The following is a 26,951-nucleotide window of genomic DNA, read 5'->3' on the forward strand; positions in this document are numbered from 1 at the left end:
GTAGATTGGCAGATCGACAGTTTAATTTGCTTGTCATATGTCTTAAATGTAAGTTTGTTAAAGCTTAAGAGGAAAGAAAACCTGTAATCAGTGTTCTTGCAAAAAAAAAATTTGCACAGCCCTATTGCTGTGTCTTTGGGCTTCATTCATTCATGTGTTCATTCATTCAACAAAAACAGTATTTAATAAGCACCTAGTATGTACTAAGCTCATGGGATATAGATTTGAACAAAATAAGAATCTCTGCCTGCGAAGAGCTTACTATTTAGTGTGAGAGACATGCATTGAAGGGCAATTAGACAAATAATTATTAACTATAGCTGTAATCATTTTTTATATTTTTATTGAGATTTAATTCATATATCATAAAATTCACCATTTTATTTATTTATTTTTGGGGTTTTCTTTTTTGTTTTGTTTTTTGAGACGGAATCTCACTCTGTCGCCCAGGCTGGAGAGCAGTGGCACGATCTCGGCTCACTGCAACCTCCACCTCCCAGGTTCAAGTGATTCTCCTGCCTCAGCCTCCCAAGTAGCTGGGACTACAACAGGTGCATGCCACATGCCGGGCTAAAAATTCACCATTTTAAAGCATACAATTTGATGGTTTTTAGTGTATTCACAGAGTGGTTTTTAAAATGATAAAGTTGAGTGAAAACTTCAGTCTCTTCTGTTGCATTTTCAGCACAAGCACAAACACTTAGTCTGATTTACTCCAACAGATTTCTCGTTATGTTGACATTGTGACCTCGGGGATCATTAATGTCATAAAGGGAGGAGCAGGGAACATTGGAGGTGTTGAATTTAGCCACAGTAGCTTAGAAGCTTCCTGGGTTCCTCTTACCCATTCTGGAAGGTGCTTTTCATATGAGATAACTCCAGTGAGAATTTTCTTCTCTGCCCCTTACTTGAACTTCCTGGTCTGGGCAGCCTTGTCTGCATCTCATAATTCTGTTCTTGAAAAATATATCCTAAAAAGGTCCCCAGCTACAGGTAGAAGAAAGGATTGGGAACCCTCAGGGTCGACTCCATATATGCAAAAGTTAAAATGTCAAGTGCAATTAAGCTTTCCATGATATAGCTCAGCTGACCCTGTTTCAGAAAAATAATGACTCATTGGTCCTCTGACTACATATTACTTGATTTGAAATGTAAAATGCTTGCATTTTCAGATACCTTGCAGGGTGATCTGATGGGGCCCATAAGGGATTGAAGGCATCCAAGTTTGGTTTCTGGCTCTGCCCAAGTTTTGCTTTGCCTTCCTGTTCTCCTCTGAAGATGAGGGAAATGACAAAACCAGTCTCCTTTATGGGGGCTGTGAGGAAGCCAAGGTAGATATGAGGTACAGCTGCCTTGGACTGAGCTACCTCCTACTAGTGGCTAAGCTTTCAGGAACTTGTCTGCTTGGTAGACAATCAGCCATCTGTACAGAAAGTTCCAGACATCCTCCCTCTCAAGAACAGCACTGATTTCATCAGAAGACAGCTTTGTAGCATTACCAAAAAAAGAATAAATTAGCATTAGTGTTGTTCAGAGTTCTGTGACAACCCCCTGAAAACATCAGTATCAAGGGTGAAATTCACCTCATGATCATGACAACCATAATGTCTTCCACTTATATAGCCTTACACAAATTGCAGTGCACTTTCATATTCCTTGTCTCACTAATTCTCATGCCCATGTTGTAATATTCCCACATATCACAGGCTGTGATAGTCCTATAGCCTGGGTGAAAAACTCACCATCCAGGGAAGTGACTTGCCTGTGATGGCAAAGGTCACTCATCTATCCTCTATCCTTTCTTTCCCCCTCTCTCAAAAGCTTGCCTGCTTTTTCCACTCACTGTTCTGTAATATTATTGCCTATGATTTGCTAATGATTTGTCAGTTCCATTTCCGTTACTCAGGTAAAACACCTGCTTGTATAATTGCTGACATTAAAAAGAATGTCATGAATCCATCTGACAGTTAATTTTATTCCCTAGTTCCCTTCTGCGTCGTAGGTACCTGTGAGTTTGGGTTAATTAAGCTGAGTTCGCTCTCTTTTTTCACTTTTTTGTTAGCAAGCTGGTGATCCTCTAGGTTGGATCAGCAGCTGAGTTATCCTTGGGCTGTGATCAGCACCAGAGCCTCAGGGAATCCTCAGTTTCTTCCCCCTTAGAGCACTTGGTGGCTGTACAGGCTTCTGGATATGAATGCAAGCCTGGAAGCCACTTGCTTTGGACATTCATGGGCATCATCTTCTTCTCCTTTTAAAGATACATGACTGATGGTGGACTTGGCCTCTATACCCGTCGCCTGAACCGGCTCCCTGATGGGATGGCTGTGGTACGGGAGACCCTGCAACGAAATACCTCCCTGGGCCTCGGAGACGCTGACAGGTAAGCTTGCTGCACTTGGGGCTGGTCAGATGCAGAGGTGATCCCAGGGTGGCCTGAGAAATGAGGGTTATGATATTGGGAGAGTGAATGGAGACTTTAACCCACAGAGAGGGAGGGGAGGCCTGGAATCTGTACCTGGGGTTAGGAGCAGGTACAGTAGGTAGGAAAAGGCTGCTGAGGGTTCTTGAGTCCTGCTTCTGTGTAGGGTTGTGCTTCTGACAGCAGTAACACAGGGAGTTCAGGCTTGGGTGGTTTTTGTTATTGTTTTGCTTGTTGCTACTGTGTCTTAGTCAGTTCAGCAGGCCTTAGGGATGTGCTTTACTTCCTCTCTCATTAGCCAGCTTTCTAGGTATTGCACCTTGTGGCACAGAAGGTCTGTGTGCAGAAGGGATCTCTCCTAGCCTTGGCTGAGCAGCCTTCACCAAAAAGCCTCCTGTTGCATGGTAATAGGAGACAATGCTTAAGGACATGGGTTTAGACACCACATGCTAAGCAGTTGACATCATAGAGGTTGATCAGGCATCACTGCCACTGCTGTCAGAGAAGAAAAGAGGTTCAGAAAATACTGTGATAACAAAAGAGGACTATTTGGCCTCCAGGTTCTAGTTCTTACTCTGACAAACTGATTCTATGACCCTGAGCAACCGATGAAGTGAGGAGTTTGGACTATATGATTTCTATGATCCCTTCCAGTTCTAATGTGCTATAATTCTGGATTTCAGTGCAGATTTCAAATACCCTTAATGATCTGGCTGTTTAAGGATTTGCTGGAACACGTGACCTCTTTCCACATCTGGGTTGATGAGATGTAACATGGAATTTAGATGCAAGTGGTTTAAAATGACCATCGACTTTTTGGGTAAACCTTTTATGTCAGAAAGCCAAATAGTAGCACAAGAGCAGCTTCCTGCTGTTCCCAGGGCATGCTTTTTACAAAGAGCTAAGTGACTTCTGTAATTGTGTGGCTTTAGAGAAATAGGGCAGCACACCAAAGAGACAAATACTGAAATCACACCCAGAGATGGAATTTGCTGAAGAAGAATCTTCATGTTCTCTCAGGGAAGGCTGGGAAACACTGAATGAGTTGTTAGGAACTTGGGATCTGGCCCAGTCTCTACCACTAACTTGAATGTGTCCTCCTTAGAGTCCCCCCAGTGCCCAGGCTTGTGATTTATATCAGGGATGTTAAAAGGCCTTCCACTAGGGTTCTAGCTCAAGTCAGATTTTTTCCTGTAATTAACAAAGAAAGGAATGGGTTTGAAAAGTCCATAGAAACATGAACCATTTGAGAAAAAAAAATAACAGGTTTTTTTTGTTTTTTTGTTGTTGTTTGTTTGTTTGTTTGTTTGTTTGTTTGTTTTTGAGACAGAGTCTCACTCTGTCACCCAGGCTGGAGTGCAGTGGCATGATCCTGGCTTACTGCAACCTCCATCTCCTGGGTTCAAGCAATTCTCCTGCCTCAGCCTCCCAAGTAGGTGAGATTATAGGTGTGTACCAGCATGCCCAGCTAATTTTGAATTTTTAGTAGAGACGGGGTTTCACCATGTTGGCCGGGCTGGTCTCGAACTCTTGAATTCAGGTGATCCACCTGCCTCAGACTCCCAAAGTGCTGGGATTACAGGCGTGAGCCACTGCGCCCAGGCTGAGAACTGCTCTTACTAAGGAGAAACTAAACTCTCTGTAACTAAAATCTTTATAGTAAATAATAACAGTAAAAAAAAATCAGTTGCTACAACACCCCCACTGGAGATTTCACAATTTGCCAAATTATTTTGCTTATTTGTATTCTTCTATCCATTGTTTAGTAAATCTATCTGCATAAAATACAGGCCTTACAAGATACAGTTTTCCTTGTAGCAGAAGAATCTACGCTAGGCAGTTTAATTTAATGCTTCATTGTAAGGTTAATGGGATTACTATAGATCATAGTTGAGCTTGTTTCTGCTTCTGGAGATGGAGGATGAGGGTAGGGTTGAAAAGATAGGTAGCACTTGTTAGGTTGTTTTAGTTCAGCCTGTATGGTTAAACCAAATGGACAACAATGTCCTTTGGTTCTCTGCAGACTGGAATGCTCCGATATGATCATTTATTTAAAACTGAATGAATCCGGGCATGGTGGCTCACGCCTGTAATCTCAGCACTTTGGGAGGCCAAGGCGGGCAGATCACCTGAGGTCAGGAGTTTGAGACTAGCCTGGCAAACATGATGAAACCCTGTCTCTACTAAGAATGCAAAAATTAGCCATTTGTGGTGATGCACACCTGTAATCCCAGCTACTCGGGAGGTGGAGGCATGAGAATTGCTTGAACCCGGGAGGCAGAGGTTGCAATGAGCCGAGATTGTGCCATTGCCGCCTGGGCATTGCCATTGCATTCCAGCCTGGGCAACAGAGTGAGACTCAGTCTCAAAACAAAAAACAAACTGAGTGGATAACTGACAAAGTTTTAAAGAAAGAACTCAGATGGCTTTTTAAAGACATAGGATTTGTAAAAGACTACAGATTTACCCTTGTTTTACATAAGTTCAGGCCTATAGGCAAGGAGATATTTTCCATTATTCTAGAATATGCTAAATTTTTATAATTTCCAAAGTTATTATGAGCTGACCATAGTAATACTTCATCTTTGGCTAAGTTGAAATAGTACATTTGTTTCTGTAAAATTCTTTACGTAAATCGCAAATTTAGTCTCATGTAGTTACAAAATCTATATTCTAAATGAGTGTTTCCCAAAGTGGGAGGCTATCATGGTGGTATAGGAGATAATTTTAGATGGCAGATAGGAAAATACTCCTTTTTAACAATTACATTTTAATTTTAATATTTTTTTAAAAACTTACAACTAGCACATCAAACCTGTGATTTTACAAATGCTGCTTAAGGTAAGGATAGTGTAGACTTGAGACAATTTAATGTGAAATATCAAGGAAGAATATCACAGATGGTATGTAGTTATATCAGAAAACGAAGGTAGTATGCAAGTGGCTGCAATTTGGATAATACTGTTCTTGTCCCTGTAATTGGAAATATGTTCTTTAAACAACTTAGATAATTGACCCGAATTCTTTCCTTTAAACCTGAAAATCGAAGGTCCCAGAGCTAAGGTTTTTCCAGGAAGTTCTGTATAAAAAGATAGCCCGGTCCTTTTTCCATTCACACATAAGCAATAGACCACATGAGTTCTACAAAGGAAAGAGGAAAAGTACTGAGTGATTAGACCTGATTAGACCTCAGCAAACGAAAGAAAGGCAGATCACTGTGTGAATAAGAAAATTAGTAACCACAGCCAAGCAGCTGGGGAGAACAGCTCTTCCAGGAAAAGACCTTAAGGGACGCTGGCCTACCAGGCAGAACTTGCCTGTTTGCAGCAGAATGTGGCTGGGGTATCTTCAGGGTTATTAAAAGTAACTGATAAGAATGGATGCCTTCAGAGCCTGGGAGATAGAGACTGTGTCAGTTGGTGAGTCTGGTATGTTACCAGCCAGCTTCTAAGAAATAATAAATGAAGATAGTAAAGTGTGCGCTTGATCTCTTGTCACTCTTTAGGGTTGCCACTCCTGGGCTCCAGGTTTTTCCTGATAGTGATCAGTGTCTACTTCCAGCAGACTAGAGCCAGGTGTCTGAGAAGAGAGGATCAAAAGGGACAAATGGAGTGGCTTATTACACATCATAGGCTCCAGATAACAGACAGATAAAAGGAGCTTTGGCATGGAGGTCTCCAAACTGGCAGACTGGGAAGAAGAAGAAATATGGCAAGGAGGGCCAAGACTAGGCTAACAGACAGTCAAATGGCTCATTGAACTCCTGCCAGTTCCTACATGCACTGCTGTCCTCTCAGAACCCATCAAAAGTTCTCGAACTCCAGCAAGTTGAGAGCTTTGAAAGCATAAAGATCAGCTCTGGGAAAGTTCTAAGTCCCTTTCTTGGTGACTGCAAAGCCACACCATCCTCCTCATCCTTTTCTTTACCAACCTGTGTTTTAGCACACAACGGGCTGAGCCAGTTAGATGCTCCTCTCGAATGTCATCTCAAGATCACATAAATGCCATTGAGAGCACAACGAGGACAGAAATCAGGCTTGGTGTGACATTAGATCAGAAGGAGGACTTTGGAACTACTTGGTAACTTTCTTCTAAGCCGTTAGAATACTTACTGAACTTCAGTGTTTTTTATTAATTTAGGCGATAAGACCATATTACTTCAAACCTTCTAAAGACAAAAAAACAAGCGCTGTGTGGTAAAGAGTCAGCCTGAAACTTGAACAAAATGAAAATCGCCCTCCACCTTTGTGCCAGGAAACCAAGCGGAAAGGAGATATTTTTTTTTCTTCTTGTTATAAGTTTTTCATTACCCTTCAAATTCTGAACGTTTTAAGTACTGAGATTGCTGTTTCAGTGAAGGATTCAGAGTCACTGTACAGACTTTCCAGGCTGCATCCAGGGCCTTGGCACTCAGAGGTGTCCCAGTTTCAGCTTGAATTGGGAGGCCTCTCTCAAGGAGAGTCTCATGGTGTGAGAATGTAACTATGCAACCTGGTATTTGAGCAGCCTGCCAAGCTGAGCCCTCCTTCCTTGCTGGGAGTGTCATGAGAACTCCAAGAGCCCAGGACACTGCTTGGCTTTGTGATTCATATGGAACAAAGCAGGCCTCCTGGCACCAAGCAGTGCATTCATGGATTCAGGTCTGATCTGGAGGAAAGAGTTTAATCCAGGCCAGAGGTCCCCAGCCTGAAGATGCAATTGGCGCCCTTACCAGGTGGTAGGTCCCCAACAAGCCAGTTATTTCTGAAGCATAGTCCCTACTGAGAGCCACATAAGAGAAGCAGCAAAAATGGGAAGAGACTGCTCCCCTCACGCTTCATTCTAAGCCTGTGGTAGGTGTAATAATCATCCCCAAAGATGGCCACATTCTAATCTCCAGAACCTGTGGATATGTTAAGTTTCATGGTGAGGGGAATTAAGGTTGCCAATCAGCTGACAGGGAGATTACTCTGGCTTATTCAGGTGGGTCCAACATAATCACAAGGTCCTCAAAAGTGAAAGAGGGAGGCCAAGAGGAGGAGGTCAGAATGATGTGATGTAAGAAGGACTCGTCATGCCATTGCCAGCTTTGAAGATGGAAGAAGAAGGCTACAGCCCAAGAATGCAGGTGGCCTCTATGTAGGGGAAAAGCCATAGGAACAGATGCTCCTAGAGCCTCCAGAAATGAATGTAGCCCTGCACATACCCATCATTTTAGCCCACGAGACCCTTGTCAGCTTCTGACTCACAGAACTGTGAGCTAATCAATTTTTTTTGTTTTTAGCTACTAAGTTTATATTAACTTGTTATGGCAGTAGAAAACTGACATAAACTTATGTCAGCAATAGAAAACTAATATAAACTTATATCAGAAGGTAATAAAACCAGTAATAGTTGCCATTTCCTGATGGGTTGCTCTATGCCAGGAACTGTGTCGAGCACCTTACAAATATTATCTCATTTACCCCTGACCCTTTGAGAGGAGATGTTATCCTGGTTTCATAGATTTGAAGCAGTGGTGCTCAGAGAGGGTGAGTAAACGTGCCCAGGGTTACACACCTAATGAGTGTCCAAGCTGGGATTCAAACCCAGGCCTGTCTGATCACCCCCCAAATCCTCCAGTCACCTAACATACTGCTTCTTTTAGGGAGCTCTCCTTGTAGAGATTCCCTGCTTTTGAGATCTTACCATGGTATCATCTCTTCAAATGAGCCCTTAGCCACTGAAAATACAAGCAATGCCCAAACAGCTGGAAAAGTGAACTCTGTCCTTCAGAGGCAATGCAAAATGATTCACATTAAGAGGAAAAAGGGAATATTTCTTGACTTGTCTCCCCCCCAGACCTGTTGCACATGGACCATGCGAGTGGGCTTGCCCTCACCCCTTTTCTCATCACTGTTCTCAGACTTCAAGGAAAAGGTCCTTTCTTACACAGAGCTGGGCCAGTTGCCTCCTTGGCCTTCTTGCAAGTTTAGAAAAGGGATGCCCATTTGTGAATTCTGACTTATTGCAATTTTTGTGTTGTTAGTTGAGGGAGGAGCCTGCAATGTCAAGATCACAGGTCAGGGGTGATGCTTCCCTTTAGTGAGCTAGGAATTCCAAGGCCACCAGATCTGCAGAGATTCTGCAGTCATTCAAAAACTTTTCTCTCCTGGTCTTGGCTAACCACTACATGGACCCTTAAGCAATTGCTAGAGGTTCTCTACCCAGAGCTTGGGGATCTGTAGGGCCTCCAGAGGCTGGGACCATGGTTTAAGAAGGGCACCCTAAAATACCTTCCCCCTCCCCCCATCACCTCCCCTCTCTACTTGTTATGTACGGTCTGTTCCTAATCTTCCCACTGTCATCAAGTAAAGCAAAGGTGATCTCTCCTCTTTGACCACTAATCCCACTTCATACAATCTCTAGCTGCCAGTATTTGAGCCTTATCTCCCCTACATACATGTGGTAGAGGTGAGAGAATCTAGATCTGTGCTGCCTACTGTAATGGCCACCACTATTTAAAATTAATGAAAATTAACTAAAAGTTTGGTTTCTTAATCACACTAGCCTCATTTCCAGTACTCAAAAGTCCCATGTGGCCAGTGCTTTCCTAGACACGGAACATTTCCCACCCTGTAGAAAACTCTTTTGGACAGCACTGATACAAACCATCACAGTTATATTGCCAAGGCAGCTATAAAGAAAAGATGTGAGTTTTGCTGTAAACATGCCCTAATTCCAGTCCTCACTCTCCATGTCACTTAACTTCCCTGAGTTTAGGTTTTTGTCTCTGAAATGAGGGCAGTATTCATACCTGTCTCACAGGACTGTTGTGAGGATCAAATGAGGTGAATGAGGGTGGTGAAAGTGTTTTTGCGAAGCACCTAAGACAAATATTTTATTTTTATTTTATTTTTTGAGACAGTGTTTCACTGGCCCCATCACCCAGGCTGGAGTGCAATGGCATGATCTTGGCTGACTGCAACCTCCACCCCGGCTCAAGTGATTTTCCTGTCTCAGCCTCCCAAGTAGCTGGGATTACAGGTGCATGCCACTGCACCCGGCTAATTTTTGCATTTTTGTAGAGACAGGGTTTCACCATGTTGCCCAGGCTGGTCTCAAAGTGATCTGCCTGCCTCAGCCTCCCAAAGTGCTGGTATTACAGGTGTGAGCCACTGTGCCAAGCCTCCAAGATAAATACTCTAATTCTTAGGTCCTGCAAGCTACTTAGGACAATCTAGGCTCTACCTCGTGGCAACTCACTTTTCTTTATATTTAATTAATTAGCTCATAATTAGCCCCTTTTATTTCTATAACAGCTTATAATAACTGCATTTAATAAAAAGAACAATTATAAAATAAATGAGTATAGCATTAAGACTGTGGGGAAATGTAAGTTTGAATATGATGTGCAAAAAAAGGTAAAAATAGAGAACGCGGATTGATGAAACACAATCCGTGTTTCATCCCACATGGTTGCATTTTTTAGTAATTCAGCATTGAGCTTCCTACTGGTCCAAGTGAGAATGAACTTGTCCTTGCTTTTCCCTCCTTCCTTCATGACTTCTCTCGTATTATTTTGTCTTCATCTTTTCTTGCTAGGGTCAATCAATTGACCCTCTCTCTGACTCTCTGTCATTCTTTACCTCTCATTCCCAGCCCTTCCCCTCTCTTCCTCTTTCATTTTCTTTGCCTTCTCCTTTTGTCTGCCTTATAACTTTCGGTTATGCTATTAGCGCCCCTGAGCATTTTTCAGTCCTGCATTCAAGAGTTATACTCATTGTCTTGGGACGAGAAGATGCTTCCGGCACAGTGGCCAGCACTGACGATCTTCACTGGTTTCTTTCCATCCCCTTTCCTCTTCTCCTAGTTGTGTATAACAACTAGAAACAAAGTAAGAGACAGTGAAAGTCATTTTCATTTTAAAGCTCATAAAAGGAGCCTTAGAGGCAAATGCCTATTTCCTCAGTAGCAGGGTAATAATAACTACATTGGCCTTGCCCAAGAGGCTCTTTTATGCTAGTGCCACTACCTGTGGGATCAGTGGCTGGAGCCACAAGTGCTGAACAAGGGATGGTGCTGACAGGAAGTAAACCATCTGTACCTTAAACCACAGAGGAATTCTACCAAGGGGTTGTAAAGAGAGGAGAAGGAATAGTCTGCAGAGTATCATTCTTGTGCATGTAGTGTTTTCACTTTAAAAAGGAAAGAGCTGTATGGTGGCCTCATGAGAATCTCTCATTCCCTAATGTTGCCCAACTTCATAACTTTGTTCCATAACTTTTTTACACTATAGTAAAAGCAGACCTGAGGGTCAGAGAGAGTATAATCATGCCCCTGAAGTACTTTTTTTTTTTTTTTTTTTTTTTTTTGAGATGGAGTCTCGCTCTGTTGCCCAGGCTGGAGTGCAGTGACACGATCTCGGCTCAATGTAACCTCTGCCTTCCAGGTTCAAGCGATTCTTCTGCCTCAGCCTCCTGAGTAGCTGGGATTACAGGTGCACACCACCATGCCCAGCTAATTTTTTGTTGTTGTTTTTTTAGTAGAGACAGGGTTTCGCCATGTTGGCCAGGCTGGTCTTGAACTCCTGATCTCAGGTGATCCACCTACTCGGCCTCCCAAAGTGCTGAGATTACAGACATGAGCCACTGCGCCCCACCTGAAGTACATTTTCTATAAATGGTAACTGTTCAACAGTTGTTTAAAGGTGATTGTTTAAACTTAATCATTGTTCAAAGTGTGGAGGAAAAATGTCTAGCAATATGAAAGCAAGAATAAGAGACCAAAGAGAAAGGCCAAGATGGGTCACCTTTCTCTATGCCAACTCCCCTGGTCACCCAAAGCATAGGCCCCAACCCCGAGTCAGAATTTGACTATATCTGTGCCCTGCAATAGAAAATAACTTCATGTGTTTTAATCTGGGTACCTGTGAATGTTTTTGTATGAGTCAGGATAGCATAGGTTATGCTGCATAACAAACAATTCTCAAAAAACTCTATTTGGCCATAACAGGTCAGTGGAAGGCTATGTTGTACATCATTCTCACTCTGGGATCCAGAGTTAGAGGAACTACCATTTAGAGCATTGACAGTCTTCACTGCAAGAAGAAAGAGAGCATGGTGAACCACACACAGTTTCTTAAAGCTTCTGTCTGGAAATGACCCACGTAACTTTTCCTCATTATTGGCCAAAGGAAGTCACATGGCTACACTTAAATTCAAAGGTGAAGGGAAGTACAGTTATACCATATGCCTGCAAGGAGAACAGAAAATATGTAGTGAACCGCACTGATGACTATCATGCTTTTATCACATGCAAGTGAGTGCCTGTGCTTGATGTTTCCCCTCTCCCCCCGTTATTTAACCAATGCCTTATCATGCAGTTCATCACGTATTTACTGCATGCAGTAATATCAGATGCCAGGCATTATGCCACCCAGTCTGATCACATGGCCTCTGGTAGCTCCTCTGGGTGGGAAAGAGTGAGCAGGTAAAATTGTCTTCTTGGTAGATGAAGGAACATAATAGTTGAGTTGGTTAAGGAATTTTATTCAATGCTATGAGTCAGTTGTATTTCAACAAAGTATTTGGACCATGTTTTCATATGTAATGGCTCATAGAAAATGCTGGTGATTGTTTAGAATTTACTGAGCACCTACTATGCAACGGTCTCTTGGGATCCAAAGATGAGTGGGATGTAGTCCCTGTACTCAAGAAGCTTACAATCAAGTAGAGAGAGAGACCTAAATAAGCCATTGTAACGTGATGTGCCAAGTGCTATAGAGACTTTAACCATGTGCCTTGGGTGCAGAGAGGACCAGAAGCATCGGGGACTGCATATGGTCCTATACTGGGAACTTGCTGTTATCCTAATAAAATGCAGGAAATTTCCTTTTCCTGCCAGTGATGATGTGAAAGATCCTTTAGAAACATTACCCAAGTGGCCAGTAGTCCTGCTTATCTCATCAACCATTTGGGATTTTCGTTTTATTTCCCTAAGTATCTTTTGTCATGTTGAAGGGCCAGGCATGGTGGCTCATGCCTGTAATCCCAGCACTTTGGGAGGCTGAGGCGGACGGATCACCTAAGGTCAGGAGATCGAGGCTAGCCTAGCCAACATGGCAAAACCCCGTCTCTACTAAAAATACAAAAATTAGCTGGGCGTGGTGGCGGGCGCCTGTAATCCCAGCTACGCAGCAGGCTGAGACAGGAGAATCGCTTGAACCGGGAGGTGGAGGTTGCGGTGAGCCCAGATCACGCCACTGCCCTCCAGCCTGGGCGACAAGAGCAAAAAACTCTGTCTCAAAGAAAAAAAAAAAAAAAAAAAAGAGTAAAAAAAGAAAGGTCAGCCTAGCCATGATTTCTGTTACTGAAATGTAAGATCTGATTGAAATAAGCCCAGAATATAAGGCACTTACGGTGGCCTATGGAAAACGGTCCCTGGTTTCACTATAACCTTTTGCATTTGTCATGCTGGACAGCTGTGACACCCAGAGTTGTAGTGAACCGATGTTTCTATCCAAGGTTACTTTGTATGTAAATGTATTTTCCCAAGGCTGTCTCTCCTCAGCCAGTTCACACCAGATAGAAGCTTTCAATGTCAAGGTTGGGTTTGTTCAGAATCATCAATTGTAGCCCTGTCATTTTGCCAATGAGGAAATTGCGATTGTTAGTAGCCCAGTGACTACTCTCTGTCCTCTAGCCTTCGGGAGTAAGGTCATCTCTTGGGTTTGGAAAGCATGAACTCTAAGTAACTCTGATGAAGGCACACATTATTTATTTGGTGATGATTATGAATGCAATCCGGGCGATAAGGAAAGGAGTGCAGTAGGAACCAAAAGACCTTATTCTATACCTGGCTCTGCCACTAGTGAATTACCTTGGGCAAGATGCTTCCCCTCTCTGCACCTCTATTTGTTCATTTGTGTGGTCAGCCCAGCTGATCTTTAAGGTCCTCGAGCTCCTGTAAGTCAGTGTTCTTGTTTGTTACTTGAAGGGCAGAGTTAACAGAATGACTCATGGGTATAGCTTATCCACGCATGGCAGGGACTCTGTGAACTGTTTGTCTCTGATGGTGATGATGACATGTGTCTCATTTGATGGTATTTCAGTTAGGAGTGAGGTTCTTGCCCAAGGCCCTTCATGTGTACAACTCCAGCAGGCTGAGTGGCTTCTTGCAGCTGGCATGCCGTGGGGGTGCAGGCAGCAGAGGAGAAGGCCTTAAGGTGTCCATTCTCGCTGTACTTCAAAGCTAAGCCTAGGGTAAGCTGTAATGCACTTTGAGGTGTTTGAGAGAGGTGGATAGCTGTTGTTGCTGATGGCAGGTAAAGAAGAATGTCTGGACCTGAAGAACCAGAATGAAATCTTCCCAAGGAGAAGTGCAAAGAGGACAGCTGCGGTGGAGAGTGGTGGGGTCTTGGATTTTTCTGATGCTTTGGAGAAAATCTGCTATTATACATTGCAATGGATTTTGTTCTAATTGGAGCTTCACCAAAATTATATTCAGAGATGACACTCATGAAATTGTAGTCTTGTTTTCATTGAGATAACAAAATTCCAAGTAACTGAATTGTATTTATTTTTTTTGGGTGCTTTGACTCAGGATTTAATCAGACTTGGATGTACGTTGTTCCCTAAATCAGCACTAATAGTGGGTGCTGCCTGTCCTGAGCAGGGCAGTGGTCAGCCTGGAGAATGGGCAATGTCGGGTCATTTGGAGGGACTCTCCTATGCTGTGATTTTTCATGCAGTTGACAGGCTTTGCATGGTACTCCTGAGTGCCAGAGGACAAAACAGCTCTTGGAATGAGTTGTAAGTTACACAAGGAAAGGATAGGCTTACAAATAAGGAAAATGAGGCTCAGAAAGGTGACATTTCTTCCCCAAAGCCACAGTGCTATAAGGGGCAAAGTTAGGATTTGAATTAAGGTCTCTCTGGCCACAAAACTTTTGCTTTTAATCATTGTGCTTGCCTCCCTCTTTGTTTAAAGAGTCAGTTGTTATCCTTCCAAAAAGCAAACCTTGTTTAGACCTACGTGAGTAATAAGTGAGCATCCCCTAGGGCCTAGCACCAACTGAGGTGCTTGCAAAGCCACTGCATCTGGATTTCTGACCTTTAAGCCAGTCCGCCTTCCAGGTATCATTTTCCCCATCTGGGAGGCTCAGCAAAAAGAAAGCCCAAGAGTGTGGCTCAGGCTCAGGCCAAGCTCTGCTATTGCTGAGGGAATTCTATCCTTTACTTAAGAAGATCTTAGGGATGCTTGAAGCTGTGAGTATAATATTTTTCTCTGAAGGACATTTAACTGTTTTATTGCCAGAACCCCCAGCTGAGGCTTCAGAGTTTCCCCTGTCGTGTTGATCACACCAGTTGACCTTCAGGGTCTGTCTTCCATTGCCTCCTCTAGGAGCAGCCTCCACTGTAAACCCCTGTGGCTGTTTTGCGTCTCAGTAATGCAGAAAGAAGAGGCTAGCCTTGTGTGTTTCAGCTGCAGTCCTGTTATTTTCGCTCGTCCACTGTGCTCTTTGATTTATCTTCCTCATTAATCTGTGGCGCTCAGTACTGTAAAATTGCCTGAAACGAGATCTGAAGAGAGACCCTGACATTTTGAGGGATGTTGCAGGATTGTGTGGAGGAGATTAAATGGGGACAGAGGGAAATGAGGTGGCTGCATGGCTCAGTGGGCTCAAACCTCCAACTTGAGGATTTCTATTGGTACCTCTTTCTTTAGCTGACCCTGAGGTTTGGAGAGAGAGACTCACAAGCCTACAGTTTCTGTACTGGCAAAATAAGGCTTGAAAAAAATTCTCCCTGGCCGCTTATTTGAGTTGCCTGGACATTGCTTGTGGGCAACCTATGAGTATGCAGTAATTGAAGCCCTAGAGAAGATGTGAACAGAACCACAGGCCACTGTAGTCTGGGTAGGAGTCTGTCATGTCACCTCCTATAGGGTGCAAAGGTTGACACTAGAAGGTGAGTGCAGGGATGACTTTGGGTGCCCTACACCTAACCAGAAGCTGGTGGAGCACTATGTGGGGAGATGTTGGTGGGCCTCCAGGGCCCCTCCAACTTGTGGAAGAGTTTTGTGGAGAGAATAGGTTCGTTTTTCCATTGTCAGTGTGGTAGCAACTCATGAGAGCTCTGGGTACACCAGAAACAGAGGCTCCTTGGGAGGCTGCTTAAACTCTACCATAGGACTCTTGACAGTTTGGGATCTGTGGTCCTAGTCTGAATTTCATCATCAAAAACAACAATTTTCATTCACTGAGCACCTGCTGTGTTCTAGGTGTTCTCCTAGGTACTCTACATATTAGCTTTAACCTCCCAGAGGACTTACCACATCAGGAATTATCCATATTTCACAAATAAGGAATCCTGGCTCAGTGAGCTTATGTGACTTGCTCAGGGTTACATAGGCAGAGAGTGGCAGAGCTTGAATTCTAACTTAGGGCTGTCTGGCTCTAAAGCCAGTGTTATATCAGAGACACCAGGCTGCCCCATCTGTAAAAGGGGAGGGCAGGCCGCTGTTGACTAGTCGGTAGATCCAGCACCAAGAATAATCAGGAAAAGCTTCCTGGCATCCTTTACGTTATCCAGGGAATCCCGACTCATGGTCCATGGCTGGCTATAGCCCTGCCTTCCACACTCCTCCCTCCACCCCAGGTAGGATCCTCTGGGGGCTCTCATCTATCCGGGGTCTCTCCATAACCATGTTTTGTTCTCTGGTAGCCCTTAACATGTCTTTGGAACAATAGGCTCCTAGGTATGGTCTTCCCCAAGACTGAGAGGAAGGAAGCAGAACAAAAGTGTGTTTTTCTCAGCATTCCCAGGCTTTGCACAGAGCTGGGCATATACAGTAGGAGATGTTTGCTATATTTTAGGTAATTAATATTATCCTAAGATAATTGATAAGATTGACTGAATAGTTTTCCTCCCCCTTTTCCTTCCAGTCGGCAAACTCCCCCCAAACAGTTTCAAATCTCTCAGCTTCTCTCTCTCTCTGTTTCTCCCTGTCTCTCTGCTTCTCTCTCTCCCTCTCTCCGCCCACCTCCCTCTCCTTCTCTCTCATTTACCATGGTCCAGGGGTCTAGGCTGCTACCCTCTCTCATCTGAGCTCTCCCACTGCAGCCTTCCAGGCCCACTGTACCCACCAGGGCCTTCATGCGGTACGTTCTCCACCCAGAAGCTATTGTAATCTTAACATATACATCAGATCTCCTCTGCCCTTGCCTGAAACCCTCCCTTAGTGCCTTTCCATTGCACCTAGAATTATGGTCAGACTCCTTGCCGTGGCCTCCAAGGTGGTGTGTGTTCCGGCCCCTGCGCACCTCTCCAGCCTCACCTCATCACGCTTTACCTCCCTGACTCCTGCCTTCATCCATTCCCCTGGACGTGCCGGATCTTCTCTTTCGTCAGAAGCTTTGCACATACTGTCCCCTCTGCATAGACTGTGCTTCCCACCCCTCTCCTTTTCTCCTTATAAGCCTGGCTTATTCTCTTCCTTCAGGTCTCAACTCAAACTTCACCACTTAGAGAGGCTGCTACTGACCACTCAATCTAAAGAAAGTTTCAGCTGTTGGTTTCTTTTTGGAAACTGTTTATTTGACATCTCTTACTTTGATTTGTGTTAATTTTTATTTATTTGCCTGTTATATCTTTCCCACTAGACTATCAGTATCAATAAGACAGAAACCAGGTCAGCTCCGTTTGCAGGTGAATCCCCTCTCCCAGCACAGGGCCCGTCCAGAGAGGGTGCTTATTACATATACCATGAAGGAATAAATGAGTGCCAGGCACTGTGATGCAGGACTGATGTGCAAAATGTTTAAAACCAGTGTGCTTCTGGTGCCAACCAACCAGAATAGGGCACTAGCCAATAACCAGAACAGGGCTGTGACCCATTAGAAAGGGGCATCAGTTGGCTGTAAGCCACTCATGCCTGGCATAAATCAACCCTGCTGTTGTGGCACACAGTGAACCCACCCACTCAGTCCTCAGCCAGTCCTCAAAGAGAGATAACCATGGCCCAACTTGCCTTCAAAAAAATGGGGTTATTCATGTTCAGGAACTTCTCTTGTGGGAGACTGAATGGTTTAACCCAGCCTACTATTGCTTTGGGAAAATGTGGGGTTTTTTTGGATGGAGTTTTGCTCTTGTCGCCCAGGCTGGAGAACAATGGCGCAATCTCAGCTCAGTGCAACCTCAGCCTCCTGGATTCAAGCAATTCTCCTGCCTCAGCCTCCCCAGTAGCTGGGATTACAGGCACCCGCCACCATGCCTGGCTAATGTTTTTGTATTTTTAGTAGAGATGGGGTTTCACCATGTTGGCCAGGCTGGTCTCAAATTCCTGACCTCAGGTGATCAGCCCATCTCGGCCTCCCAAAGTGCTGGGATTACAGGCGTGAGTCACCGCGCTGGGCCAGGAAAAATGATTTTAACCTATGTGACACTCTTACAAGTTCAGACGCCGACTGTGCTGCTACGTAGAGGTCAGTTAACCGTCCTGAGCCCCCATGTCTTCATCGGGCTGCTGTGAAGATTGAATGAGATAGTGCCAGGCACAAGGTTAGCACAGTGCCTGGCCCAGTCAGTGCCCTTGATCAGTGGCAGCAATTTTTATTTAGTCATGATCAGAATGCTGATTTCACAGATAAGGAAAGTGAGGCACAGAAAGGCTAAGATGCCTAAATCTGCCAGGATATACATGTGGGTCCTCTCAGCCCCAGGTCCAGCACTGTGGCCACTGGCCTGTGTCACCTCCATGGTGCAGTGTCCCCTTCTCTTTGTGATCTGCTTTGGGAGGTCTTACTCAGCTCTTGTTCCCCGACTTCTTCTGTCCTTGGGGAACTCTGGCAATGAAAAAAAAGGCAGAAGATATTTAAGGCCTGAGACCCCGATGGATAACTGGCAAAACCTGAAGTAGTTAACACGCTCCACATCCTGGCAGGAGGTCTCAATCTTTGGAACTGGCAGACTAACCACCATGTAACAACATCAGAGGTGCAAACCTGTTAAAATCCCCAGCAAAGGTCTTGAAACAGAACATGAAAGGGTTTATGACCCTGTGGATTTGAACTTCTCATGGAGCCAAGCTATAATTCCAGCTCTGTTTTTGGAAGTAAAGATCAGAACCATAATTTGAGGAGGGCCTCAGAGCATGCACTTATTATGTTTCAGGACACAAGCTGTGGGATGAAGCTGCCTGGGGGAGGGCCTGGGGTACCGACCAGGAAGGGGTGTGGAGGGTGGTGTGAGGAGAGTAAAGAAGGGTGTCTAGCTGAGGCAATTAAATGTACTTGCTTCTCAGTTTAAACAAAGGCCTCAAGGAAACCTCCCAGAGGGCTGCGTTCTTAATGATCTGGAATAAAGGGGTAGTGAGCAAAGCCAGCAAGCTGGGGGAGCTAATGGGAGCCCTGGCCTTGAATGTCCCTGCAGGAAGTCAGCTAGGGAGGCTTCTGTACACAAGCAGCACTTGTCATGCTAATGACCCAGCCTCTCTGGTGCCACAGAGGTCAGCTCTGAGACTTCAGGTTTGAGCTCCACTGGAGAGCTGGGACGAACGCTTCCTCTCCCTCCCTCATCCACTGCTCTGTAGCACGTCCTTGTGTGCTGCGGTTCCTGGCACTGTCTCTCTGCTTTCACTGCCACTGTCTTGCTGTGCCCGTCCTGTTACCCAGCACATCATCCCAGCACAGCCACAGTGATCCTCCTGAAATGCAGATCTGATCCTGTGTGCCACCTGCCTGCTGAAAACCCTTTGTGGCTCTGTGTCACATACAGGATAAAGTGCAAGCCTCAGAGATGACCCTCCAGCCTTGGCCCCTGCTATCACACCCGCCTCGTCCCCAACATCTAAGCTGGCTGCACCAAACACTTGGCAGTGTCTAGCACGCTCCGGGGTATTGTAAACCTCCATGCCTTTGCCACCTGGGATGCCCTCTCCTGACCCTTCTTTGCCAGGCTAACACATCCTCTTCCTGGATTCAGCTCCAATGCCACTAAGCCTGAGGGCTTAGTAAGTCCCTTCCTCAGGGCTCCCAAAGGACCCCGTGCAATCCTTTAAGTCTAACCAAATCTTGACCTTCTTTTTTCCTATTTTCCCTGTTGCTTGGCTTGAAGACAGGGATTATCTTATTTATCACTGGGTTTTCAGGACCCAAAAATATGGTGTCTGCCACATAGTCGGTGCTCATTGAGTACTTACTGAAATGAACTCCAGTTTTAGATGGATGAGTTATCTCTCTCCCTCCAGAGACATTGGCTTTTTCACTATGAACACTGTTGTTTTTCTCACTCTCAGGACTGTCTCAGCCCTTAGCACAGTGGGTGACACAGAGTAGGTCTTCAGTAAACATCAGGGCAAGCCACCGCATGTTCTCACTCATAGGTGGGAACTGAACAATGAGAACACTCGGACACAGGAAGGGGAACATCACACACCGGGGCCTGTTGTGGGGTGGGGGGAGGGGGGACGGAAAGCATTAGGAGATATACCTAATGTAAATGTTGAGTTAATGGGTGCAGCACACCAACATGGCACATGTATACATATATAACAAACCTGCACATTGTGCACATGTACCCTAGAATCTAAAGTATAATTAAAAAAAAAAAAATCAGGGCAAGCCTCCCTGAGATGATGTGGGGGTGTGGCTGTCCCATGTGTTTTAATCAGGCTGCTATAACAAAGTAGCACACGTTGTGTGGCTATAAGCAACAGGCACTTCTTTCTCACAGTTCTGGAAGCTGGAAGTCCAAGGTCAGGATGCCGGCATGGTCGAGTTCTGATGAAGGCCCTCTTCTGGGCTGCAGAAATTCTGACTTCTACTTGTACGTTCACATGGCAGAAAGAGGGCAAGCTAACTCTCTGGGATCCTTTTTATTAGGCACTAACTTCACTCACAAGGGCTCTGTGTTCATGACTAATCACCTCCCAAAGACTCCACTTCTAAATACTGTCACATTGGGGGTTAGATTTCAATGTGAATTTGGGGCATGGGAAGGGGAATTCAGTCCCTAACACCTCTCATCAGGCATAGTACTTGCTGGGAACTCCTTGTGTAAGAGGTGCTTTGGGGACACAGAGGCCTGGAGTGGAGCCTTTTTCAGAGATCCCAAAGCCCTCTCTGTATCTCAGAGATCAGGTCATGAGCGACTAAAGGAAGGGACAGCGCAGTCAGGGAGATGTCAATGCGTTCAGATTCAGAGGGCAGAACAAGAGCACTGTAGCATGGGTCAGAAGGAAGGCTTCCTGGAGGTGGTAGGCTTTTGGCTGGACCCTGGAAAGCAGGTGGGAGTTATAGGTGGTGAGGGAGAGAAACAGCAGTCCAGGTTTGGTGGAAAGGAAGACAGAATGTGTGGGAGGGATGGAGAAAAGAGACTGAGCCTGGGGAGTTTTGTTCTCTGGGAAATCCTATCGTTGAAGGCCAACCACTTGTTTTCCAGGCCAGTAGGTGCTCCACTCTGATACTCAAAGCCACTGTAATAGCCACCTCCGGTAGCTGTGTTCCACTGCGCCCTTCAGAAGTAACCTACCCCAGCGCCCCTGGAACTGTCTGTGTCAGGGGTCAGCCTTGTGTTCTTGGAGAAAAGCCTTCCAAAAACAGACTCTGATAGGTTGAAGCAAATAGCTGACTTATTCATAGATGCTCTGGGGCTCACAGTATTAGAACTGGCCACCTCCTAATGATTAAACACTACACAAACACCCAGTGACCAGATTACCCCACCATAAATGGGCTGTAAACCAGAGTGGACAGTGGCTGTTCCACCAACTGGGAGGAAGCGAGGCTACAGAAATGCTTTCTGTCCTAAGCAACTAGCCCTCCAGGCAGAGCCCAGAAAACAAACGCAGACCTTTCCTGCACCCTGGGAGGGAAGTCGGAGAGGGGAAAGGTGGGATTCTGAGGTCACTGAGAGTGGAAAATGACAAGTACCTCCCTCCCCTCCCCTGTGCTCGGTGCTCTAAACATGCTGCACATTAACTTACATCATAACCTGGTGAGAACTGGCAATTGATCAGGATGGATTCAGATGACATCTGTATTGAGGGTCTGTTTTATCTGCATATCCATTTATGAGGGGAAAACTATTGCCACTACCCTTAAGTTAGTTGATACAGCTGATTCAGAGAGACTAGGTCTTTTGTCCGGAATCACACAGCAAGCAAGTGACTAGAAACAGGACCAGAATCCAGGTCCTCTGACCCTGCAATACAAGCCTTCTCCATTATCTGAAATGATTATACTGAGCGACTCCCAGGGGTAAATGACTCAGCGTGCCAGGTGTGGGACACTGCCTCTCTTGTTCTACCCACACCCACTTCCCTCCATCTCTAAGTTAGTTCTACTTGAGTTCAGCAGGTAAAAGAATCACCCCTGCTCTGGTTTGTTGCCTCTCCAGGAAGGAAGCAACTGGACCCTATTGGTGGGAAAGGTGAGAGATTCACATCCACTACCTGCACACCTCCCACTGTTCTGGACAGGCCAGACCAGGGCTGTGGGCATGAAGCAGACCCTCACCAGTCTCTAAGAGCTGGGGATGAGAACAAACCTTCCTTATTGCTAGCCTGAATTATTGGGATCTGTTGCTCTTGTTCTTCAGTAAGAAAAACAGCCATTCTGTTCATTGGATTTGGATGTTCTAGCTTCTGGTTTTGTTAAATTGGTAATAATACTATTTCTAGTTACTACTAGAGAGTATGGAAGGCTCATGTGAGTTCAGGAATATTTGAGAAGAAAACATCTTAGGAAAATTGCATCCAGTCTGCATAAGCCCGTTCTCTTAACTTGCTGGTGAACTCCTGAAAATTGGTTCCCAAACACCAGGGGTCTTTAAACTCCAGAGATGGAGACACCTCCAGACCATCCAGAAGCTCACCTGGAATTCCTAGTAGCAGATGTTATTACACTGGTCCTACATTCCCCTCCATATCACCTCAAAAGGCTTAATTTGCTATTTTGTATGTTCACCAGAACAGTTAGAATTGTGATGCCAGAAGGTGGTAAGCTTGCCAGGCTAAAATATCCTCAGGAGGAACCTTTAATTTCAGAATCCATGTTACTTGTGTAATCCACACCTTTTTTGTGCTTCAGTTTCCCTTTCTGTCAAATGGGCATGTAAAGTCCTGGTCTCTCCTCTCCCCACTGCTGTAAGTCAATACTGACGAGGAGCTTACAGCACCCCTAGGAACCCAGGGGCATTGTAAATGCAGGGCTCTGGCCAGAGAAGCCTGGCTTCTCTCTGCTGCCACTGAAGAAGTGACTGCAGTGGGCTCTGATGCTGGGCAGTTTTGGTATTCTGATCAGGTTACAGTGACTTTTTTCAGAGGGACTCAGTCTTGCCATTCTCATAAATTCCCTCTCCCTCCCAGTGACTTAGTGTAACTTAAGGGGGTGCTGAAAGAAGATAGCATCTAAATCCACTGGGTTGCTTTTCACATTACAAACATTAAGCCCTCATCATGGACTACACTGGCCTTGGTTGTTGTTCCAGACACCACCAGATGTGTTTTAGGGAGTCAGGGTTTCTCGTCTGCCATTCCTTTTTTCCAATCCTTCTTTTGAAGCAAGACCTTGAACCCAAGGCAGTATAGCACAGTGGTTAAGAGCAAAGGCTCCAGAATAGGGTTCAGCTCAAATCCCAGCTCAGCCACTTGCTAACCAGTGAACGACTTACAGAGTAAATTAATGCAGATAGTAAGAAGTGCTTCTTGGTGGAGTTGTGAGGCTTACTTGCGATAATCCCAATAAATGATAGCTATTATTTGGAAGGAAGTTTAAGCTCCAAGGCAGAGCAGGAATGGAAGTGTCTTCTGATTCATTCTCACTGGCCCACAAGCTCTCTGACAATAGAGACCCTTTCTGTCTGTCTTAACACTTTAAAGCCAAGGCCTGAGAAGAAACTGCCACATGATAAAAGTTCAATAAATGTTTGAGAACAATTTCAATCCCAAGTGATTCTGCTGAGTTTTAATCATATATATATATTATATATATATATATATTATATATATATATATATATATTTTTTTTTTTTTTTTGAGATGGAGTCTTGCTCTGTTGCCCAGGCTGGAGTACAGTGGCGCAATCTCAGAGGAACCTCTGCCTGCCGGGTTCAAGCAATTCTCTCTCAACCTCCTGAGCAGCTGGGACTACAGGCATCTGCAACCACGCCCAGCTAATTTTTATATTTTTAGTAGAGACAGGGTTTCACCTTGTTAGCCAAGCTGGTCTTCAACTCCTGACCTCAGGTGATCCATCTGCCTCAGCCTCCCAAAGTGCTGGGATTATAGGCTTGAGCCACCGCACCCAGCCTAGTCATTCTTTAAAAAAAAAAAAAAAAAAAAAGAGAAATGAGTCCTATCTATAATAAGACAGATTTTCAATAAGGAGAGGAATACAGGGACAGGGAATCAACACTTCTGTGCACTTCATTGTGCCAGGCAGTGAGCTGAATGCTCAAAGTATTTCATCTCACTTCACCCTTCAGAACTCCTGCAAGGCTGGTGTGTCCTTCACTTTTCATGCCAGAAAACTGAAATGAGGCTCAGAGAAGCGAACTTGCCTGAGGTCGGACAGCTGGGTAAGCTAGAATAATAGTAGTAGTAGTAATAGCAGCAGCAGCAGCTAACATGTATGTAGCATATAGTGTGAGCCAGACACTTTACCTAAATTGACTCATTTAATCCTCATGACAACTCAGTGAGATTTAATCATTTTAAAGATGAGGGAACCAGCTGACTGCAGTGGCTCACGCCTGTAATCCCAGCATTTGAGAGGCCAAGGCAGGTGGATCACCTGAGGTCAGGAGTTCCAGACCCTGTTACTCCCTGTTCCTGGGAATATTCACTTAGAATCTGGAAAACTGTGTATCCCCGACATTACAGAAGGGGTTGCTGCGTGAGGTGAGAAGGAGACAGAGAGGTGATCTTTCAGAGGTCTTTCAGTTTTATGATTCAGGGTGTCCAGTTTCCCATAGGGATCATTAGGGCTTGATTATAAACAAAGCAGACTGGGTATTGTATTCTGGAGATAAGGGCCTCCTTGGAAAGCCAGGTTCCCACAGGTCATGCCAGCCTAGGGGTGGTAGCAGAGGCACCAAAGATGTTTCTTCTGAAAAATGTTTAACCCATGCCTCCTTCTATTAAATATAAAAATTGTGGCCGAGCGCAGTGGCTCACACATGTAATCCCAGCACTTTGGGAGGCTGAGGTGGGTGGATCATGAGGCCAAGAGATCAAGACCATCCTGACCAACATGGTGAAACCCCGTCTCTACAAAAAATACAAAAATTAGCCAGGTGTGGTGGCAGGTGCCTATAATCCCAGCTACTTGAGAGGCTGAGGCAGGAGAATCACTTGAACCCGGGAGGCGGAGGTTGCAGTGAGCCAAGATCGCACCATTGCACTCCAGCCTGGGCGACAAGAGCAAAACTCCATCTCAAATAAATAAATAAATAAATAAATAAATAAATAAATAAATAAATAAATAAGCCAGGCATAGTGGCACCTGCCTGCAGTCCTAGCTAGTCAAGTGGCTGAGATGGGAGGATCACTTGAGCCTGGGAGATTGAGGCTGCAGTGAGTTGTAATCATACCACTGCATTCCAGCCTGGGCAACAGAGCAAGACCCTATCTCAAAAAGAAAAACAACAGAGGACCAAGGTACAAAAATGCAAAATAATTTGCACATAATTGGAGGTAGAGCTGAGACTGGACCCTGGTTTCCAAAGATCATTTTCTTCTTCTTTTTTTTCCTTTGGAGACAGTGTCTCACTCTTGTCACCCAGGCTGGAGTACAGTAGCACAATCTCAGCTCACTGCAACCTCCGCCTCCCAGGCTCAAGCAATCCTCCCACCTCAGCCTCCAGAGTAGTTGGGACTACAGGTATGCACCACCATGCCCAGCTAATTTTTGTATTTTTTGTAGAGACAGGGTTTCACCATGTCATCCAGTCTGGTCTTGAACTTCTGGACTCCATGGCTTTGGCCTCTCAAAAGTGTTAGGATTACAGACTTGAGCCACTGTGCCCAGCCCATTTTTAGTAAGGGCTTTATAGGTGTAGTAAGGACTCCATAGGACTTTCTGAAACAGAAGAAGTAGGTGATTAAGTAAAATGGTGGCACTGCTCTCTCTAAAAGTTTTGAAAATGAGACTCCCTGTTCATATGCCCAGGATGTGTGAACAGAATTTTTCCTGGAGGTGCAGGGCAAGTTTGAGAGGACCTTTGAGTGGCCTTGGGGCTTTGCCTCATCTCTCCACATTGATTGGGTTGGCAGTATTTTCACTGAAGAAACTGATCTGCTTTTCTGTGGAGTGAAATGACAGGTTAGAAAGGCTCTCAAAGTCTAAATTTAGCCAGCACAGTGTATTCATCTGCTGTTTTGCACCCGGGTCACCAGGAGAAGATAGATTTGACAGGTTGGCTGGGGGACAAAAGCCAGCCCTTGAAGAAATCAGTTCTCCTTTGAAAGGTAAGTCAGACTAATTATTTTTCTGTATCAAGCCTGGTGTGTGAGCCCATTGATCAGCAGCTGCAATGGGAGAATGGAGTGGTGGTACTAGGAGGCACAACTGCCACCACTATGGGGCTTCAGCTGTAATCATCTTCCAAGATCAGCCAGTGGTACAGTAACTGCCTGCTATCCCCAGCCACACACTTTAGATCCTTTGCTTTATGATGCTGTTTTGGATTTGTAAAAACATTTTATGTTCACAAAAACAAAAAATATTTTTATAGAAGAGAACGTTATCATACTTTACCCCTTGTAGAAATCTTGTGAGATTGGTCATTGAGCGAGCCTTGTTTTATAGAGCAAAGTTGCAGAAACCAAATATTTCAGAACTGTCAGCCTGTGTATTTTAAGTTTAAATCAGGCCAGGGACGGTGGCTTATGCCTGTAATCCCAGCACTTTGGGAGGCCAAGGCGGGCAGATCACCTGAGGTCAGGAGTTCAAGACCGGCCTGGCCAACATGGTGAAACCCCATCTCTACTAAAAACACAAAAATTAGCCAAGTGTGGTGGCGTGTGCCTGTAATCCCAGCTACTAGGGAGGCTGAGGCAGGAGAATCCATGAGGCCGAGGTTGCAATGAGCCGAGATCGCACCACTGTACTCCAGCCTAGGTGAAAAAGTGAGACTGTCTCAAAAAAAAAACAATTTAAATCAGTGTATGTGTATGAATGCCTGTCATCTTCTCTGTCTTTTCTCTATCACTTTGACTCTTTTCAGCTACTTCTTGAGGTCTAAAAACTTCCAGAGAGCTTTTCCTGCCCCCTAACAGCCAAACAGAGACTTCAGGGACACAGCAAACAAGCATGCTTGCCATCAGCATCTTAAGCTTGACCCTTAGGATAGAGGCTCAGATGAAAGTCATTCACACCAAAGCTGTGTCCAGGCAACAGCCAACAGACTTTGAAAAAGGACTTAGCCAGTATAAGAGATGACTAAATTTAGACTTGTGTATTTCTTTTTCTGTTGCTTGTGTCTTTGATCCACTTGGCAGTTAAAAATTGAAGTTCCTCAGACCTTTTTTTTTTTTTTTCTGCCTGCTTGTTTTGCTAGATAAACCGTTT

General features: G+C 44.8%; 1 protein-coding gene across 9 annotated transcripts in view; it reads left to right on the forward strand.

Annotated features, from left to right (window-relative positions):
* NAV2 (neuron navigator 2) overlaps positions 1–26,951 on the forward strand; it is a 775,852-nt gene that overhangs the window by 636,185 nt on the left and 112,716 nt on the right. For all 9 annotated transcript variants that reach the window (XR_008669893.2, XM_055356422.2, XM_063711041.1 and 6 more), the window contains one exon: positions 2,258–2,380. Coding sequence is in view for 8 of the 9 variants with exons in the window: in XM_055356422.2 (XP_055212397.2) it covers positions 2,258–2,380 (123 nt within the window). In the remaining variant the exon portion in view is untranslated. The remainder of the gene's footprint in view (positions 1–2,257; positions 2,381–26,951) is intronic.

The sequence above is a fragment of the Gorilla gorilla genome, chromosome 9, assembly GCF_029281585.2.
Source record: "Gorilla gorilla gorilla isolate KB3781 chromosome 9, NHGRI_mGorGor1-v2.1_pri, whole genome shotgun sequence".
NCBI classification, from domain to species: Eukaryota; Metazoa; Chordata; class Mammalia; order Primates; family Hominidae; genus Gorilla; species Gorilla gorilla.